Source organism: Prionailurus bengalensis, chromosome B1, assembly GCF_016509475.1.
Source record: "Prionailurus bengalensis isolate Pbe53 chromosome B1, Fcat_Pben_1.1_paternal_pri, whole genome shotgun sequence".
NCBI lineage: Eukaryota > Metazoa > Chordata > Mammalia > Carnivora > Felidae > Prionailurus > Prionailurus bengalensis.
This window is the reverse complement of record NC_057344.1, coordinates 48,897,364-48,918,494: the sequence shown is the minus strand read 5'-3', so window position 1 is coordinate 48,918,494 and position 21,131 is coordinate 48,897,364. Positions and strand designations below refer to the sequence as shown.

Genomic DNA, 21,131 nt, shown 5'->3' with positions numbered 1-21,131 from the left:
TATAGACTGTGTTCTCTGTGTGCTTATGAAATAGATTCTCAATAGCCTTTCTTCTTCCAGACACAAACAGAATTCAAGTGGTTTCAAATCCTGATTATTTTGTTAAAAAACAATTGGGGGGTGGCGCCTGAGTGGCTCAGTCGGTTATGATCTTGCAGTCCATGAGTTCGAGCCCTGCATAGGGCTCTCTGCTGACAGCTCCTCCCCCACTCACACTCTGTCTCTCGAAAGTGAATAAACATTAAAAAAAATAATAAAAATTAAAAAAATAAAAAACAAGATTGTAGTAACAATAATAACTACTATTTATTGAGCACCTACTATGTGCCAGGCACTGTGCTAGACACTTTCCAAGCTTCCTAACAGCCTATGAAATAGAGAGTATACCACTCTCATTTTGACTGAGACTTTGACAGGTTAAGCAACTTGTTGGGGTCACAAAGTCTGTAAGTGGGAGCTGTGATTCAAATCCTGCGCTGATCTAGCAATCCCTTCTAAGGTATATATACCCAGAAGAATTGAAAGCAAGATGTCAAACAGATAATAATACACCCATGTTCACAGCACTATTATTCACAATAACCAAAAGGTGGAAACAACCCAATGTCCGTCGACAGGTGAATGGATAAACAAAATGTGGTCTACCCACACAATGGAAAACGAACTGTCCTTAAAAAGGAAAGAAATCCTTTCACATGCCACAGCACGGATGCACTTTGAAGACACCATGCTAAGGGAAACAAGCCAGTCACAAAAGGACAAATACGGCATGATTCCACTTAGATGATATAGCGAGAGCAGCTACATACATAGAGACAGAAAGTTCAGCAATGGTTGCTGGTGGCTGAGGAAAAAGAAGGATGGGGAGTTCTTGTTTAAGGAGTATAGAATCTCACTTTTGCAAGACGAAGAGTTCTGGAGATGCATGGTGGTGATGCATTCACAATATGAATATACTTTACATTACAAAATTATATGCTTAAAGCGATCAAGATGGTAACTTTTCTATTATGTGTATTTTGCCACAATTTAAGGTAAAAACAAAACAAAAGCTACTCTGGCTGTTGTAATTCACTGGCATAGATCTTCAAAGGGTTGGAAATTTTCCAGTCATGGGGTGCCTCCTGCTGGCTGGCCGAAAGAGACAATACACCAGTCTTAAATATCTCTTTGTGTGTCTCTGGGCCTCCATACCAGTCTCAGGAGGTAAGTACTAGAAGGGGTAAATGGGTAAAGCAAACGTGAGTTTGCCCTCAGGGAGCTTCTAGTCAGTGCAGGAGAATGGGTGTGTGGGCACAGAATGCCTTCTCAGGGAGGTGGGGGGCGGTCTATGAAGTTTCCCCTTACCTGGGAATATGTGATCTCTCCCCTCATGAGGCGGGCACTGGGACCATCTGGGCCTCCTTTCTGGAAAGCTTCATTCAGAAAGCCTCTGGAAGACGCAAAGGAACAACATCACGAATGTTCTGATGACTTCATCACAGCACCACGTAGGGGACGGACACTATTTATATCCACAAACGGCTGTTAGAAAGGCATTCTGCCATGAAGGGGGAAATGCAAAGTTCAAGTTGGAATCTTAGTCTGAAAGTGCAATCCAACTGTGACATGAGACCATAAACTAAATGATGAATACGCCCACAGGTGAAGGAGCTCATGGGCGACCACGTAGCAGAGACTTTTCAACTGGTCTTACTTAAGGGACAAAATCAGACCAGATATGCAGTCATTCCTGTTTTCAGCTCATTTGCACATGGCATCGCTCCCAATGACTGCTTTATTAGTACATATTCTTCAAAGGGAATGAAATATTTTTTCTGGTTTTGTTTCTGAACATAGAGTTTCTTCTTTCTTTCTCTTTCTTTCTTTCTTTCTTTCTTTCTTTCTTTCTTTCTTTCTTTCTAAATAGACTCCACTCCCAATGTAGGGCTTGAACTCACAACCCTGAGACCAAGAGTCACACACTCTACTGACTGAGCCAGCCAGATGCCCCCAACCATACAGTTCCTATTTCATTTTAACCTTATTTAAGTTTTAAAAGGTTTTCTCATGTCATGAGCTAAATTCTGCCCTCCCCCAATTCATATGTTGGAAGTCCTAATCTCTGGTACTTCAGAATGTGACTGTATTTGGAGACAGGCCTTTAAAAAGGGGATTAAGTTAAAATGAGGTCATTAAGGTGGGCCCTACGCCAATAACTAACTGGTGTCCCGAGGAGCAATCCGGGCACAGACATGGACAGAGAGAAGACCATGTGAAGACACAGGGAGAAGACAGCTATCTACAAGCCAAGGAGAGAGGCCTCGGGAGCAACCAGCCCTACCACCACCTTGATCTCGGACTTCTAGTCTCTGGGACTGTTGTGGAAGCCACCCGGTCTGCGGTACCTAATAATGGCAGCCCTAGTTATCTAACACACCTCAGTTCACATTCATCCCTTATACACAGACCCAAGGAGTAGTAGACACAGAGGGAGAGAGGTCAGCTAATTACCTTTTCACTTCCCTATACTACAAAATATAAGTTTCCATTCCGATTTCCTGATAATTTCCCGCCCCCAGTGGTGGATGAGCTACCCTCACAGGGCTGGCTGGGCGACATCAGACAGATGAAGGATGGGACATACGTGGCAGTGGCACGTACACACATCTCTGCTCCCCCATCCCCCTGGCTGATGTGGATAGTCTATCACCACATCCTACTCCATTGAGTCCAAATACCAATGTGCAATCCTTCTTAATACAGTGCCCCAGGCAAAATATTTACAACGGACTGGAATTGGCAAGCCAGTTAAAATTATTTGCCATGCGCAAGACGACAAACATCTCGAATCTGGGAGTTTCATTTCTGATAATAGTCAACCTACCTTTTATGCAACTAACCCTCTTGCAGGTAACAAGGATCAACTTTGCACAAAATATACATAGATATATTTCTAGTACTTGCAGCCTTGTTCAACTTTCCAGTAATAACAATGGTATTGCCACACCTTTGCTGTCAGTTGTCTTTTTGTAATTTATTTTTCTTTTTTTTAAGATTGTGTTTTTAAGTAATCTCCACACCCAACATGAGGCCCCAACTTACAACCCTGAGATCAAGAGTGGCCTGCTGTACTGACTGAGCCAGCCAGGCACCACCTACCCCAGTTGTCTTTTTTTTTTTTTTTAACTGTTATTAAATGGCAATTACAATACCATCAAATTCACATTTTAAGTGTATGATTCAATGATTTGTAGTAAATTTACAAAGTTGTGCAAACATCAGCACATTCCAGTTTTAGAACATTTCCATCACCCCAAAAGAGCCCTCTAGTTTGTTTTAAGTTTATTTATTTTGAGTTGGGGGGGAGAGAGAGATCCCAAGCAGGCTCCACAGTCAGCACAAAGCCTGATGCGGGGCTCGAACCCACAAACCACGAGATCATGACCTGAACAGAAACCAAGAGTTCAACCAAGAGTTTGTTTAAGCAACTGAGCCATCCAGGCACCCCTGCCTTCCAGTTTTAAGAATCAAGAGACAATTCAACTCAACAACCTTTTATTGAGCACCTAAGGTGTGTAAGACATCGTGCCAGGTGCTGTGATATAAAAATGGAAAAACAGGATTGTATTCTTAAGGAGCTTATGGGGGAACAAGGGAGGCAACCTATAGACAAATAACTAACACGCTGGATGAGTAGGATGGAAAGCAAAGGGAAAATTACCTTTGTGCCCGGAGAATGTGGGCTGATAAAAGAAAAGGAGCTGAGGGAAGAATATAATTGTAGACGAAGGAGGTACCAATGTATCTAAAACCACATCAGGCAATAATAATAATAATAATAATAGCAATCTGAGATAAGAACATTGTTGAATTTGGAACCACGATTTCCAAATTCTAAGGGTGGCTAATAAGAGCCATGAATGGTGAAATGGCCATTACAGAAAATGAAATTAGTGAATCAAAAGGCACGATACATTTTTCAAGGACAAATAGTAAAATGATGAATTAAAGTTAATGAGCAAAAAGATGAGACCTGAGAGGCCAAATGCCTTCCATAAACAAACAAGAATTCTAGAAGGATAGGGACACCTGGGTGGCTCGGTCAGTTGAGTGTCAGACTTCAGCTCAGTCATGATGATCTCAGGGTCTGTGGGTTCGAGCCCCACGTGGGGCTCTGTGCTGACAGCTCAGAGCCTGGAGCCTGTTTTGGATTTTGTGTCTCCCTCTCTCTCTGCCCCTCCCCTGCCCGCACTCTGTCTCTCTGTCTCTATCTCTGTCTCAAAAATAAACATTAAAAAAATTTCTTTTTTTAATTTAAAAGAATTCCAGAACGATAGATCTGAGAAGCAATACAGCAATAACAGGAGAGCATTTCTCAGTACTGAAGAAAGATTTGAGTCCTCAGGTCAAAAGTATACCAATTACCAAGGCAAAATTAATGAAAAATAAAAACACAAAAAGACCCCACAACAGGCATATGTTGGAGAACTATGTCAATTCCTAGGATAAAAAAAGGGTAACAACCTTTTTACAGAAAAACAGATTTACACAAAAGAAAAACAATTCAAGCTAACATTAGTTGTCTATCTGCAACTTTAAGTGTCAGAAGATTGTGGAGGAACCACTCACTAGACATTGAGATAAAAAGAAATAGCCCAAAAATTCTAGCCCAGACAACTTTTTTTTTTTTAAGTTTATTTACTTTGAGAGAGAGAGAGACAGAGAAAGAGAGAGAGAATCCTAAGCAGGCTCTACACTGTCAGCGCAGAGCCCAACACAGGGCTCAATCTCACAACCGTGAGATCAGGACCCAAATCAAGAGTCTGGACACTTATCTGACTGAGCTACCTAGGTGCTTCTAGCTCCAGACAATTTATTATACATTTTTGAAGGCAACAGAAAATCTCAGCCATGTAAAAGTAATGTTTACCATCACATGCCTTGCCAGGAAAAAAAAAAAAAGAAAGAAAAAATTCAAGAAAGATTTCCAGTCAACTTAACATAGATCAAAGTAAAAAGTTGAGAACAGGACAAATGCAGTTTATAAGAAATTGGAAATTTAAGTTTTTAAAAATATCATTTGTCATAGCATTAGAAGAAAACAACTAAATCTAATGAAAGAAGTTTGAGACCTCTACACTGAAAACTACAAAACTAAGAGAAATTAAAGACCTCAATAGATGGAGAGATCTGCATCAAGTTCATGAATCAGGACACTTAATATGGTTCAGGGAAGATTCTCACCAAACTGATATAAAGATTCAATTCACTCCAATCAAAATGCCAGCAGATTTTGTGTATAAGTGTGAAAATTGACACACTCATTATAAAACTTATCTGGAAACACAAAGGACACAGAACAACCAAATAAATCTTCAAGAATAAATACGAAGGATTTATATTATAAGATTTTAAGATTTGTTATAAAGCTATAATAATTATGATAATGTGGTATTATTGCAAACATAGACAAATTATCAAATATCAAATTAATATAACAGGGAGGCTAGAAATAGGCCTCCACATATATGGTCATTTGATTTTTCAACAAAGACACCACTAACATTTAATGTAGGAAAGATTTTTTTCATTAAATGGCATTACAGCAACTGAATATCCATGAGTGGGGGGCGGGGGGGGGGCTTCACACCATTTACAAAATTTGTTTTGAAGTGGAACATAGACCTAAATGTGAAAGTTAAAACAATCCAGCTTCTAGAAGAAAAAGCAATATGGGCCGTCTGGGTGGCTCAGTCAGTTAAGTGTCTGACTCTTGATTTCAGCTCAGGTTATGGCCTCAGGGTTCATGAGTTCCAGCCCCACAACAGGTTCACGTTCTCTCTATGCCTCCCCCACGCATGCACACTCTCTCTCAAAATAAATAAGTAAACTTAAAAAAAAAGAAGAAAGAGCAACATCTTCATGACCTTTAAGTAAGCAAAGATTTCTTAAAAGGACACAAGAAGCACTAACATAAAACAAAACAATGATAAATTAGATGTCATTAAAATCAAGACTTTCTGTTCATCAAAGACATCATTGAGAAAGTGATGAGTAAACCATACACATGGAGATGTTTGCAATATATACATATGACAAAGGACTTCTATCAAGAATATAAAAAGAATCCTAAATCTTTTCTCAATAAGGGAAAGATGACCCTATTGAAAAATGGGCAAACAACTTAAACAAGAATTACACTCAAGAGAATTACCAAACGGCCAATAAGCATATAAAAAGAAGCTCAACATCATTATTCATCAGGGAAATACAAATTAAAACCACAATGAAGGGTGTCTGGGTGGCTCAGTCAGCTGAGCTTCCGACTTTGGCTCAGGTCATGATCTCTCGGCCCTTGAGTTGGAGCCCCGCATTGGGCTCTGTGCTGACAGCTCAGAGCCTGGAGCCTGTTTCAGATTCTGTGTCTCCCTCTCTCTGACCCTCCCCCATTCATGCTTTCTCTCTCTCTCTGTCTCAAAAATAATTAAACATTAAAAAAAAAAATTTTTTTAAACCACAATGAGATGACACTATATACCCACCAGAACCACTAAATTTAAACACCCTGACAATGTCAAGGACTAATGACCTTGTGGAGAAAGTGAAACTCTCTTCCACTGTTGGTAGGAGTATAATTTGATAGCAGTTTAGAAAATAGCAGTTACTGGGGTGCCTGGGTGGCTCAGTTGCTTAAGCATCCGATTTTGGCTCAGGTCATGATCTCGCAGCCCGTGAGTTCAAGCCCCGCATCGGGCTTTGTGCTGACACCTCAGAGCCTGGAGCCTGCTTTGGATCTCTGTCTTCCTCTCTCTCTGCTCCTCCCCTGCTCATTCTCTCTCTCTCTCTCTCTCTCTCTCGAAAATAAATAAACACTAAAAAAAAGAAAGAAAGAAAATGGCAGTTCCTACTGAGCACTTTGATATCAACACAGGTCACATACCTCTATGCAATAAAGTTATAAGGCACACACACCTTTATGCAATGATTAAGATGGCATTGAAAAATGCAAAACTAAGAGAGTGGGGATGGTATCAGGACAGCACACTGAGCATGTATCTATTTCTCTTTCTGCCTAAAATCCCACTAAGAGCATACAAAAGATACCCTTAAGAGATTTAAAAAGAAAAACAACTTCCATGGTTAAGAAAAACAAGAAAACGTAAATTATTGGACTAAAAAGTATGAGAAAATCTGGAAGACAGATGTAGCTTGGAACATATGGACTAAAAAAAGGGAGAAAGGAGGAAAACAAGAGCCCAAACATGTGAAAAGAAGTCTACTGTTGTTCTTTCCCCATGAAGTCCCAGGGCAGGTTCAAAGTCACTGTCAATAAACTCCATGAGTAGAAAGTGGACTCGGGGACTTCTGACAGCTGAGCTGGTGCCTCCCCTCCCTGCTACCATTTCATTTATTCACTAACAAACACTCACTGAGCACCTTCTATGTGCCAGGCACTGTTAGAGGCAACATGGAAGAAGGAGTGAACAAAAATCTCTCTTCAGGAGCTCACATTCTAGTGGGGGGAGAAAGAGAATAAACTGGTAAATTACACAAAGTGTTAGTGATACTGAGAAAAATTAAGTTGTAAAGGAGGCAGACAGTGTTCTAGCCATTACTGCTACCTAAAACATCAGCCCCAAGCCTGTAGCTTAAAACAATCAGTCGTTTTATTATCTCTCAAGGTTTCTGCGGGTCAGGAATTAGGGAAGGGCTCAGCTGGGAGGTTCTGGCTGGGGATCTCTCCTGTGTCCGCAGACAGCTAGAACTGGATGGGGGAAGGGAAGGGCTGAAGCAGCTGGGGGCTGACCAGGTATGTCTCTTTTCAAGCAGTCTCAGGGCCTCTCCGAGCGGTCTCCCCAAGTCAGTTGGTGTTAAAAAGAAAACCACAGGCTCCAAACACAGTTATTTTCCTTAAGGCCCCACATCAGTAAGACTTCCTTCTTACCTAAATGGAGTTCCAGTCTCCACCCCAAAAATGGAGTTTTGGCCTCCACCCCAATCACTCCGTTGGCCTTCCTAGTGACCAGTCCCAACCATGAAGATTTGTAAGCTCCCCCCATGAGTCACCTCATTGCCTAGCAATGGCACTCCTCTCCCTCAGGAAATTCGAAGGGCTTTAGAAGCTCCGTGCTAGGAACCCAGGACAAACACCAGACAAATTCTTCATTATACAAAAAATAAAGACACCAATAAACATGCATGCTGATAGAAAAGGTTCTATTAATGGAATAAATTACTATATATGCACATTAAAAAATCATAGGTAGGGGCGCCTGGGTGGCTCAGTCAGTTAAGCATCCAACTGACACTCAGGTCATGATCTCATAATTCATGAGTTCAAGTCCCACATTGGGCTCTGTGCTGACAACATGGAGCCTGCTTGGGATTCCCTCTCTCTCTCTCTCTCTCTCTCTCTGCTCCTCCCCACCTCATGCTTTCTCTCTCTCTCAAATAAACTTAAAGAATAAATAAAAATAAAATAATTACAGCTTACCTTAAAGAGATAAGAAACAAAATGTACCCATAAGAAGACTAGAAATAAAATGTTCCTCCCCCGTTAAACTGGAGAAAAAGAAAACTTGGTCAACACAACTACAGACAGGAAAAAGAGGAATAAAGGAAGAAATAGCAGAAGCGGTGGTTAAGTAGAAAACACAAAACATCATGGTAGGAATCAATCAAAGTGACAAACAATCCAGGACAAAAATGGGAAAACAGCGTAACAGGTAAATACCAAAGGAAGAGCTACAAATGGCCAATTAAAATGAATAGTGAAGAGGAAAATGAAAACTTGCACAGTAGGGTGCTATTTTTCACCCATCTGCATGGCAAAAATTTAGAAGGGTCATCCCCGCTACGGGGAGGCTCTGGGGCTGGGTTTCTGATATGCTGTCAGGAAAGGTACAGTGTTTTTACAGAAGGCTTTGGCAGAATCCATCAATAACTTACATGTAAATGCACTTTCACCTGATGTTTCCACTTTTAGCAAACTACCCTAGGGAGCTATTGCAGGGACACTGTTTGCAACATTGATGATTAAGAAATAACAAAATGTCCATCAAGAGGGAAAATGCTTAAATGAACGATGGCACTTCCACGTTGTGGAATACTATGGAGTGGTTAAAAAAAGTAAAAGTAGATATATATAAATAGACACAGGAAGATGTCCAATTGTTAAATGAAGTAATCGAAACTAAGCAAATTAAGTAAAAAAAAAAAAAAAAATTAAGGCCTAGAACAGTACGTGTGCCACAATCCTATTGGTTTTTTTTTTTAATCTTAGCTTTCTACCAATCTACCAAACTCCACACCCGAAAAACAAATAATCCAGTGAAGAAATGGGCAGAAAACATGAATAGACACTTCTCCAAAGAAGACATCCAGATGGCCAACAGGCACATGAAAAGATGCTCAACGTCGCTCCTCATCAGGGAAATACAAATCAAAACCACACTCAGATACCACCTCAGGCCAATCAGAGTGGCCAAAATGAACAAATCAGGAGACTACAGATGCTAACGAGGATGTGGAGAAACGGGAACCCTCTTGCACTGTTGGTGGGAATGCAAACGGTGCAGCCGCTCTGGAAAACAGTGTGGAGGTTCCTCAAAAAATTAAAAATAGACCTACCCTAGGACCCAGCAGTAGCACTGCTAGGAATTTACCCAAGGGATACAGGAGTGCTGATGCCTAGGGGCACTTGTACCCCAATGTTTATAGCAGCACTCTCAACAATAGCCAAATTATGGAAAGAGCCTAAATGTCCATCAACTGACGAATGGACAAAAAATATGCGGTTTATATACACAATGGAATACTACTTGGCAATGAGAAAGAATGAAGTATGGCCTTTTGTAGCAAGTTGGACGGAACTGGAGAGTGTTATGCTAAGTGAAATAAGTCATACAGGGATACAGATAACCATATGTTTTCACTCCTATGTGGATCCTGAGAAACTTAATGGAAGACCACAGGGGAGGGGAAGGACAAAAAAAAAGGTTAGAGAGGGAGCCAAACCATACGAGACTCTTATTTTTTTTTTAATTTTTTTTTCAACGTTTATTTATTTTTGGGACAGAGAGAGACAGAGCATGAACGGGGGAGGGGCAGAGAGGGAGACACAGAATCAGAAACAGGCTCCAGGCTCTGAGCCATCAGCCCTGAGCCCGACGCGGGGCTCGAACTCACGGACCGCGAGATCGTGACCTGGCTGAAGTCGGACACTTAACCGACTGTGCCACCCAGGCGCCCCAACGAGACTCTTATTAATGGGGGGTGGGAGGGAAGAGAAGGTGGGTGATGAGCACTGAGGAGGGCACCTGTTGGGATGAGCACTGGGTGTTGTATGGAAACCAATTTGATGATAAATTTCATATTAATAAAAAAAATAATAAACCTAGCTATCTACCAAACTACCTACGTACCAAACCGTGCATCGATGTGCCTGCAAATTCAGATAAGCAAGTGACAGACAGACAAGGCCTTATCTGAAACCTCAGAACCAGAGGAGTTTCAAAAGTCAGAACTGTTCAGATTGTAACGGTAAAGAACTGGGGGATATACCATGGTAAGTAACCCCTCTAGGAGGGTCTGGGGCAGCCCTCTTAATCAAAACCATTAGTATTTCTGTGGTGAAATGTGTGACTACTCACAGCAATGGGATAAAAATGAAAAACAGCCCCATACTTGTTCAGTTCGGATTTACTACCAAAACGAGGTCAGATTTTGTGGTCAAATGAAGTCAGGCCCAGGTTTTGCTATAAAGAATTATGGGGGTGGGGGGGTGGCGCCTGGGTGCTCAGTCAGTTAAGTGTCCAACTTCAGCTCAGGTAATGTTCTCATGGTTGGTGGGTTTGAGTCCCGCGTCAGGCTCTCTGCTGTCAGCACAGCACAGTCTGTTTTGGATCCTGCGTCTCCCCCTCTCTCTGTTCCTCCCCCGCTTGTACTTTCTCTCAAAAATAAACACACACACAAAAAAAGAATTACGGGGGGGGGGACCCTCTAAAAACCCCCTTAGTTTTGGATTAAATGAACTAGGTATCAACCACGATTACAGGGATGGGGAGAGGAAGGAGGAAGAGGGACCTGCATTCCTTTTTTTTTTTTTTTAAGTTTATTTATTTTGAGAGAGAGAAAGAGAAAGCGAGAGAGCAAGAGCAGGGAGGGGCAGAAGGAGAGGGAGAGAGAGAGAATCCTGAGTAGGCTCCACATGGCCAGAGCAGAGCCCGATGCAGGGCTCGAACCCACAAACCATGAGATCATGACTCAAGCCAAAAATCCAGAGTCAGACATTTAACCGACTGAGCCATCCAGGCGCCCCAGGACTTGCATTACTTTTCTGTGCTATTCTGTTAGTTTGAAAATTTTCATAACAAGGATGCATCTGTGTATTAGTTGTGAAGTTAAAACCTATGTGTAAAAGAAAATAAAGAGAAAGATGCTTCAGAGATAATTCAAAATCCCAGAGGTAGTAAGTAACAGGCATAAACCACTACAAATCTGGGAGCTGCCCCCGGAGCTCCTGGAGGCATTCAACAAATACTTCCTGATATAGCATGCAGGATACAGATAAGAAGACGTGATTCTCAAATACCCTTTCTGTATTTGTTGACCCCTTGTTTCTCTTGCTAAAAAAACATTTACTGAGCACTGCATACAACAAGCACCTCGGGTTCTAGCACATACATTTTTCTTTTTTGTTTGTTTATTTTTATTTATTTATCTAGAGGGGGTGGGGGGAGCACAAGCAGGGGAGGGGCAGAGAGCGAGGGAGAGAGAATCCCAAGCAGGCTCCGTTCAGCTAGCACAGAGCCCAATGTGGGGCTCGAACTCATGAACTGTGAGATCATGACCTGAGTGGAAGTGAAGAGCCGGATACAACCAACTGAGCTGCCCAGCGCCCCCTTGAACATACAGTTTTGAAAGGACCTGATACTCTCCCCATCCCTGGTGTTCAGGCCAAGTACACTGGGCGGATCTTCCATAACAAAGCTGTGTGCGAAGGTATTACGTGAAACACGACTGTCTACAAGCAGATCCGGATCTCAGGGCACCATCCTGGCTCCTCTAGATCATGTCAGCCTCAGCTGTCAAGGTGACCCCCATCTCCAGCACCCCGACCCTCACAGGACACTGGTCCGAAGGGGTCACCACCAAGAGTGGAGTCTCCTCGTCCCTCCTCTTGCTGTGCGATGCCACCGATGCCCACTGGAAGAAGCTGCACCCTCCTGTTCCAGGCCAGGTATTCAGGCGTCTCCACTGCTGGAGTTCAGGATGGCCGCCCAGGCCCCCATCACCTTGTCCTCTGGCAGGGATGTACGGATGTCCAGGACCCTCCCGCCCTCTCCCCCTCACGGCTTCGGCACAAGGCTCTCGGACCTCCTTGGATCCCCACTGGGCCCTTCAGCACAGCTTCCTCACCTTCCATGCCTGTGACCTCGCTCACAGAAGGACTCGCTCACTTCGGCTCCAACCCCTGCCGGGCTTCACCGTCACCCGGCCTGCTCTACCAGCAAGCGCCCGAACTCCCGGGTCTCAAGCGAGCATCAGCCTCTTTCCTCTGACCGGTGTACCTGACCCATCACCCCAACAACCGGCTACCTTGCATTCGAGCACCTGTGATTTTACCTCCCCTCCACCCCAGCTCAAAACCCCTGAGACAGTCACCGGCTATCAAAGTAGGTACACACTCAGCCTGACTTTCCTGTCACACTACAGCACAGGAACAAGCAACTCCCCTACTTGTCTCCCACGACGTCCCTCATCTCTGGCCACACTCAATCTTCTAGTGCACATTCCATGCTTTCCACCCCCCATCCCCCAAGCCTTTGTTCGTGCTGCTCCCTTCATCTGGAAGGTTCTCCCTTCACATCTCTCCTCATCAACCTCTTACCAGTCTTCTCAGGCGCTGCCTCCACTAAGGCTTTCCTGGTTCTCCAGCTTAGGCCTAACCCGTCCCTCTTTTGAACCACCCAAAAACTCTGTCCCTCTGATGGCACTGCCTTCATCTTGAGCTCTGGCCATCTGTGGATGCCTGAGTTTGCATACCGGATGCCAAGCACGTTGAAAAATGTACAGTGTAAGGCAGGCTCTTCAGGTTCACCTTCTTTTTTTTTTTTCTTTCCATGTTTATTTAAGAACAAAAGAGAGTGAGAGAGCCCAAGGGAGTGGCAGAGAGAAAGAATCCCAAGTAGTCTCCGGGCTGTCGGTGCAGAGCCCGACATGGAGCTTGAACTCACGAACTGCATGCAAGATCATGACCTGAGCCAAACTCAAGAGTCGGATGCTTAACCAATCGAGCCACCCAGGTGCCCCAGGCTTACCTGCTGAATGAATACCTTCACGGTTAGTTCCCAGACTCCAAAGGCTAAGAAGGTCAAGATTATGGACTCTGACCTCCTGGCACCGGCTAGCTTTGCTATCACCTGTTTTATGACTGCTGGGAATGATCTTTAACCATGGTCACAGAGGGAGTGCAAGTCTTTGCAACTATAAACAGAATATGCCTAATGGAGCACTTTACACATGCACAAGACTTTTATAAAGAAATGTGTCACACAATACAGCCATCCAGCCACTTTACATGTTACCTAATTTAACCCTCACAAAAATTTCTAGAAGGCATTTTCTTATTTTAACATGAAGACTAGGGTTATAGAGGAGTTGACTAAGACTAAAACAGATTAAACAAGGTTACCCAGCAGTACGTGTTAGAACTGAGATTTTTAATCTGGGCCTGACTCAGAGATGAGTGCTGTCTTCAATACCCCACATTTGTAAACTTGTATACTTGTATCCTCACAAGTCATGTTCACCCCCACATTGATGAGATCACAGGCACAAATATAGCTCACAGCTTACTCTCTTTTCAGGCCTTTTAAAAATAAAATCAAATTTATGAGTCAAAAGGAAGCAAAACAACACTATGGTTAAAAGGGTTTCTAAACTCACTAGGGAACCTGGGTGGCTCATTGGTTAAGTGTCCAACTTGGGTTCAGGTGATGATCTCGTGGTTTGTGGGCTTGAGTCCCACGTCAGGCTCTGTGCTGACAGCTCAGAGCCTGGAGCCTATTTCAGATTCTGTGTCTCCCTCTCTCTGCCCCACCCCCCCACTCACGCTCTCCCTCAAAAATAAATGAATATTTAAAAAAAATAATAAAAAAATAAAAATAAAAAATAAAACTCACTAATCCTCCCTCAGCTTCTCGCTCCTGTAAATGATCTGAATTGGACAAGCCTGGATCAAAGGTGGCCTTCCATTTTCAATCCTTCTCTCAAATCCTAATGACCTGGGATGTGATTATGCTGATTGTGGACTCTGTAGGCACAGAGTTTATTGTGTTGTTTGTGTTTACTGACAACAAATAATTACTGACACACTTATTATTGATGTGACATATTCATATCAATTTATTGTTGACATACTTATCAGTATACTTACTCACCGCCTACAGACTGGTATCTTTCCCTGTACAATAGCCAAGGGAGTGGGAAGTCATGATGAACCAGAGAGGAAAGAATCCTAAACAGGGAGGCAGAAAAACTGGTTCCATGGCTGCCTGTGTCTAATTACTACAGAGATCAAGTGAATCCTCTGCTAAGCTTCAGTTTCCATACTATAGGAGTAAGGGCTGCTCTAGATTCTGAGACCCCTTTTGGCTTGGCAGGCTTGCACTAACCAGTCTTTTATCATTGATACAACAGGACAGAAAGTCCTGCTGGTCTTTAGTATCACAAGAATTCTAGAATGGGGCATGTTTTGTATTGGTTTGATATGATTTCAAATCCACAACAAAGACCCCCCCCCCCCCCCCCAAAAAAATGAAGTTGTTAGATGTGAAGCTGTTTTGAAAGGAGGGAAGCTGTAACAGAAAGTCAGTAACTGGTCTTCTGGTCCTATGCCCTTGATAAGCACTCAGTAGCTCAACTGCTGACGGCCTCACTGGATGTCAATCAGTAAAAAAAACTGAAGAAGCCATTCCGAGAGTCTGTGAGGACTCTCCAGAGTATTTGGTCAGTGCTGAGGGGCTCTGCTCCTCTAAATAGCTCTCCCAAGCCCTTGGGGCAATTAGCTTTTGCCCTGATGAAGGCAACTCTTTCAGGAATAGCCGCCAGCTGGGGAAGAAAGTCCTCCTGCCCACCAATGCTGGTGCCATCGTTCCCTAGCAACATGCTCTGGCAACAGGGGACTCTGACTTTTGCACCAGCAAGCTGGAGGGCAGCTCTCAATTGGCTACACCATCTCCCACAAGTGCAAAATCAAACAACTAAATTTGGACCTCATTTGGATCCAGTTCAGATCTCCTTAACTGGAACAAGAATGGGATTAATCAATCATTGTTTGCAAGTATGTTGTTTATTGGTTTATGAAGGGACATTATCCTGCATGCTATTGGCTTGTGAAATACCCACAGCGAACCAGTGTTAAATAAACTGCAGACAAAAACAAACTCAATCTCTGAGCATTAATTTGCCACGAAACAAAACAGGGCACAATTCTCAAAGCTTCCACCCTCTACTTATTCTTGCCACTAGTTCAGAATTTCGTTTTTGTAGGTGTTGCCAGAGTGATCTCTCTTTCTTCCTTTCTTTCTTAATGTTTTAAACAAACAGGCTTTCCTTCCTTCTCACTATAGGAGAAACACATGTTCATAAGCAGATATTTGCACTTAGAAAATGCAAAAAGTAGAAAAATGAAGGAAATAATTCATAATCTCACCTGGGATTAACAATCCCAAGGATATTCTGGAATATTTCTTCCAGACGTTTTTCGGCATATAGCTCTTCTTCCCCCGTAACTGAAACCATGTTGTATTAATTGTTTTACATTCTGGTGGGTGGTTTTTGTTTGTTCGTTTGTTTGTTTTTTCCCAATTATCACAACAGGTCTTTCTTTTCTGGTGTTATTGAAATCTCATTCTGAACATTTCTCTTCAGAGGTGACGCTTCCTAGTCCATCATTTCCCAGCGATTCGGCTTTGGGGCTGTTTCTCTAGTTTGCTCTTCTAGTACGTGAACGGCAACGCACAGAACTTTTTTCTCTTGCAAACTTCAGCGCGTCTTTTAAGACCTATTCCATTACACAGACTTACGGGACAGCAGATGGCGCGGCGAGCAGTTCCCCTCCCTTTGGGAAAAGCCGTCAATACACAGGGCAATTGTGGAGTCTTTAGAGAGATTTAATTACTCAGTATTCAGGAAGACAATGGGTCTACTGACATGCTCGGGTATTTTCGGGCCGGGTAATTGTTTTAACCTTTAGCAGGGCTCTCGCCCTAAGCAATGTGAAAGCACGGCCTGAGGTCCCCAGAGGCGGCTTTTCGGCGGGGTCCCGCCCCCTGCCGCGCCGCCTCCCCCTCTCCCCCTACCCTACGCCCGTAGCCCTTTTCTGGCCCGGCGCCGGCTCCCTTACCTGGGCAGCGCCAACTCCTCCTCCGCGCGGCCGAAGGCCCCGGCCAGCGAGGGCAGCGCCAGGACCCCGTACAGGTCGAACAGGGCCGCGCGCAGCGCCATGGCGGCCTGCGCCTTCACCTTCGGCCCCGCACAAAGCGCCCGGGGTGCGCGGAGGTCTGGGGTGGTATTGGAGCGGCAGGCGGCCGGGACCCCAACCACTTGTGGAGCGCGGCCCCGCCCCCGCCCCGCCCCCTCCCCGCCCCCTGTCCTGGTCCGGCCTGGGTCGCGTCCCAGGCGCAAAGCGGACCTGTGTCCGCGGCCTGTCGGGGCTGAGCGCTTCACGCCAATTTGCCAGACTTTCACCGGACCGAGCAGGCCTGAGACAGGGGACGTCTGAGAAAGAGCCAGGGGCCACAGACTTTCAAGTGCGCGCGTGTGTTGCCAAAAGCTGCGTTCAATATTTGGATCCTTTGATGTGCGTTTCCCTTGGCCTAGCCACTAAACTAATAGCTTTGTTGCCCTCCTTTCGGTGCGTATATTTACAGACCCCTCACTATCCTGAGCACGCTCCCCTAGTCGCACACTTATCTGTCAGAGCAAAATGTGTTTCCAGAATAAAATATGCTCCGGGTATGGTATGCCAACTCAGAATACATCCATTCCAATCTCTTGTGGAACGAGGCTTACTTATTACTGCTTTGTACATGCTACTTGTACTAATGCTCCTAAAAGTATTCCCGGCTTTGTTTTATTTAAAAAAATTTTTTTTAAACATTTATTTACTTCTGAGACAGGAAGAGACAGAGCATGAACGGGGGAGGGTCAGAGAGAGAGGGAGACACAGAATCTGAAGCAGGCTCCAGGCTCTGAGCTGTCAGCACAGAGCCCGACCCGGGGCTCGAACTCAGGGACCGCGAGATCATGCCCTGAGCTGAAGTTGGACGTTTAACCGACTGAGCCACCCAGGCGCCCCTCCCGGCTTTGTTTTAAATCACAGACGCCACACTCCTGGTTGGCTCCTTTGTTTCTGGACTTTGCTTAGGAGTGTCTGAGCTGTCCTCGCTGAAGAGGGGTCCTTGGACCCCTCCTGCGTCTGTAGTGTAGCTCTGTGAATTAAAACATGCTTTTGGCCTATGGGGCCCCTGAGTGCCTCAGTCAGTTAAGCATCTGACTCTTTTTTTTTTCTTTTCTTTTTTTTTTTTTAGTTTCAGAGTTTAGTTTATTCATTTTTTTATTATGAAATTTATTGTCAGACTCGTTTCCATACAACACCCAGTGCTCATCCCAACAGGTGCCCTCCTCAATGCCCATACCCACCCTCTCCTCCCTCCCACCCCCCATCAACCCTCAGTTTATTCTCAGTTTTTAAGAGTCTCTTATGCTTTGGCTCCCTCCCTCTCTTAACTTTTTTTTCCCCTTCCCCTCCCCCATGGGTTTCTGTTAAGTTTCTCAGGATCCACATAAGAGTGAAAACATATGGCATGTGTCTTTCTCTGTATGACTTATTTCACTTAGCATAACACTTTCCAGTTCCATCCACGTTGCTACAAAGGGCCATATTTCATTTTTTCTTGTTGCCAAGTAGTATTCCATTGTATATATAAGCCACAACTTCTTTATCCATTCATCAGTTGATGGACATTTAGGCTCTTTCCATAATTTGGCTATTGTTGAAAGTGCTGCTATAAACATTGGGGTACAAGTTTCTGAAAGCATCTGACTCTTGATTTAGGTTCAGGTCCTGAGAGATTCTCTCCTTCTCTCTCTGCCCCTCCCTCCCTCCCTCTCTCTTAATAAATAAATAGACATTTAAGAAAACAAAAACAGGGATGTCTGGATGGCTCAGTCGGTTAAGCCTCCAACTTCAGCTCAGGTCATGATCTTGTGGTTTGTGAGTTGAAACCCACATCGGGCTCTGTGCTGACAGCTCAGAGCCTGGAGCCTGCTTCCGATCCTGTGTCTCCTTCTTTCTCTGCCCCTCCCCTGTTCACGCTCTGTCTCTTAATAATAAATAAATGTTAAAAAAAATTGTTTTTTTAAAAACACAAAAACAAAAACCATGCTTTTGGCCTAGTTGTTCCAACTTGCCTACAGCTCGCCTCAAGACACGGACACTAGAGACCTCCCTGTTGAATGTGCCATTTGTGAATTTATCCAAGATATTCTCCCTCATTTGGCTAGAACAATGTTGTGAAAGATCATCAGACTCCTTACTGAAATCAAGAGGTATTGACCGATACCATACTTTGCATCTACAAATCATCAATCTGGTGAAGAAGAACAACAAATTTGTTTCGTGTGTTTTGTTCTGGTGAACTATGACCATGCTTACTTCTCTTGTCTTACAACCTCTTCCAGGATCTGCTGTAATGCCCCCGATTTAGAATCCGAGAGACCACCAAGGAGCTGATACCGATGCAAACGCACGAGGGTTTATTTGCAAGCTCGAGCTTGGGCCCAAGTATACCTGACACAGCGGAGCAGGGACTTGGACCCCTAGGTTAAAAGGCATAGCAGTTTTATAGGGGCCAGTGGCCAATGAGATTGTAACACACACAGAAAGTTGCATAGTCATGTTACTCCACATGCAGGTGGCCAATTGAATTACAATTTACCCTATAGTAACTGTTTGAACTAGCCTATCACTCTGGTCAGAATTGGCACGCAAGTTTGGCAGGCAAAAGGCGGGATTTACATTCTTTGGCGGTTAGGGGTTCTGCATTCCTATTTGAGCCGGTTTCCAGTAAGGGTGTGCTCAGCGGCTTGACTAGGGTGGGGGAGTGTCTTAAGCAATAAGTGGTCATGTGGGGGTTATACATGAGATGGTGGGTGTAGCACAAAATGGAGTCAGTCTTGCTCTGCTTGTCCAGGGGTAGGGGATTTTTGTTAAATTCCTTGGATCCCACACTGCCTGAGACTGATAGTAGTGCTTTCTTCCTTTTTTTTTTTTAAAGTTTTATTTATTTATTTATTTTGAGAGAGAAAGAGAGAGACAGAGAGAGAGAGAGAGCAGGGGGCGGGGCAGAGAGAGAAGAGAAGGGGACAGAGGATTCTAAGCAGGCTCTGTGATGACAGGCAGGGGCTCAAACTCAGACTTGAGATAGTGACCTGAGCCAAAGTTGGATGTTCAACCGTTCAACCGACTGAGCCATCCAGGCGCCCCAACAATATGAACCCACTTAAATTAAATCTCCAACTTAGACTTTACTTTGGTCTCTAAACTCACACATCCAACCTCTTACTGAACATCTCCCCTTGAATATCCAACAGGTATCTTGAATTTATCATGACCAAAACAGAACTCTTGGTACCTTCTTACCTCTTAAGCCTTTTAATCCCAATACATTCTCAGTCTACTAAATGGCACCCCCATTCACTCAGTCACTCAGCCCAAAGAACTCGGAGCTGCTTCTGGATTTCTGGCTCCCCACTAAGCTGTGTATTCTTGAACTCAGTCCCAGTGGTGTCCAGTTGAGTAGGGCAGAGGTAATAGCTTCTGGTTCGGTGGTGTTTTTTGGGAGTCTTTCTTAAAGGCTCACCCTGGAGCTCACTTCCCCACTGCTTGCAAAGATTTTGTAGGTTCCTAGTAGCCTGAATTACATCTCTTTCTATTTAAATTAACTAGAGTAGTTTCTGCCATCTGGTGCAGTACCATTTAGGAATACATATACATATATGTTTGTAAATGTAGCAAAGCAAAGAGGAAGGACACCCTGACAGAACTGGATTTTGTAAATCCTCCTTCTGAGAAGGAAAGTAAGAAACACAGAATCTGAGACTTCCTTTTAAGATGGGAATAATTGCTTGTTAATAGGAAATTATGAAGCTATCACGGGCACCCTTGTTTATTCAGGGCCAGTAAAGTAGTAAATTGACGTGGTGTGGAATATTCTATAATACCTTGTGAGTTACAGAACGCCCTGGCTGAATTGCTTAGGCAAGGTGTAGAGGTCTCAATGGCATTTTACTGTGCTCTGCTCTTTCTCTTGGGTAATACTTCCCCCATGTTTTCTGCTACCCACGGTGTAGGAAGGGAAGAGCTCACTCAGCTGGGCTATGGAAATCTTTACTGAAATGTAAATCCTACCCCTTATGTCTGTTAATTTTAATATTTATAAGGGGCGTCTGGGTAGCTCAGTCAGTTAAGTGTCCCACTTCTACTTCAGCTCAGGCCATGATCTTGTGGTCTGTGAGTTCGAGCTCTGCATTGGGCTCTGTGCTGACTGCTCAGAGCCTGGAGCCTGCTTGGGATTCTGTGTCTCCCTCTCTCTCTCTCTGCCCCTCCCCCTCTCGTGCTCTGCCTCTCTTGCTCTCAAAAATAAATAAAGCATAAAACCATGAGATCATGACCTGAGCCGAAACCCAGAGTCAGACACTTAACCAACTGAGCCACCCAGGCACCACAAGTTCTCTAAACCCACATTCCACCTGAAGCTTTGTCTTTCTTTAGTGCAGCAAATGAATTTCTTTAATTCATCAACAAATAATATATTAAGCACTTTCTGGCACTTGGGTTTCATTGGTAAATAAAACAGACAAAAATAGGGACTAAGAAGCTTCTATTGTAGTGGGATGATGAATTCAAGGAATTTCCAGTTGCTTCTGGGGCCATGAATGAGGACATTAGAAATATTTATGGTGGCTACTTGTCATTTTTCTTAGTTATTATTATTATTTTTTTTTACTTCCCAATATCTATAACCTCTTCCTACTTTTGAAGAATTCTACCCTGCAGTGGACATCTGTCATTTAGAGAT

General features: G+C 43.8%; 1 protein-coding gene across 1 annotated transcript in view; it reads right to left on the bottom strand.

Moving 5' to 3' along the window:
* EPHX2 (epoxide hydrolase 2) overlaps positions 1-16,562 on the bottom strand; it is an 84,933-nt gene extending 68,371 nt beyond the window's left edge. Inside the window, exons 1-2 of the mRNA XM_043564707.1 lie at positions 16,394-16,562; positions 1,348-1,432 (exon numbers count right to left, since the gene is read on the bottom strand). Of these exons, the coding sequence (XP_043420642.1) occupies positions 1,348-1,432; positions 16,394-16,494 (186 nt within the window). The 5' untranslated portion in view covers positions 16,495-16,562. The remainder of the gene's footprint in view (positions 1-1,347; positions 1,433-16,393) is intronic.
* Positions 16,563-21,131: the final 4,569 nt, after the last annotated feature.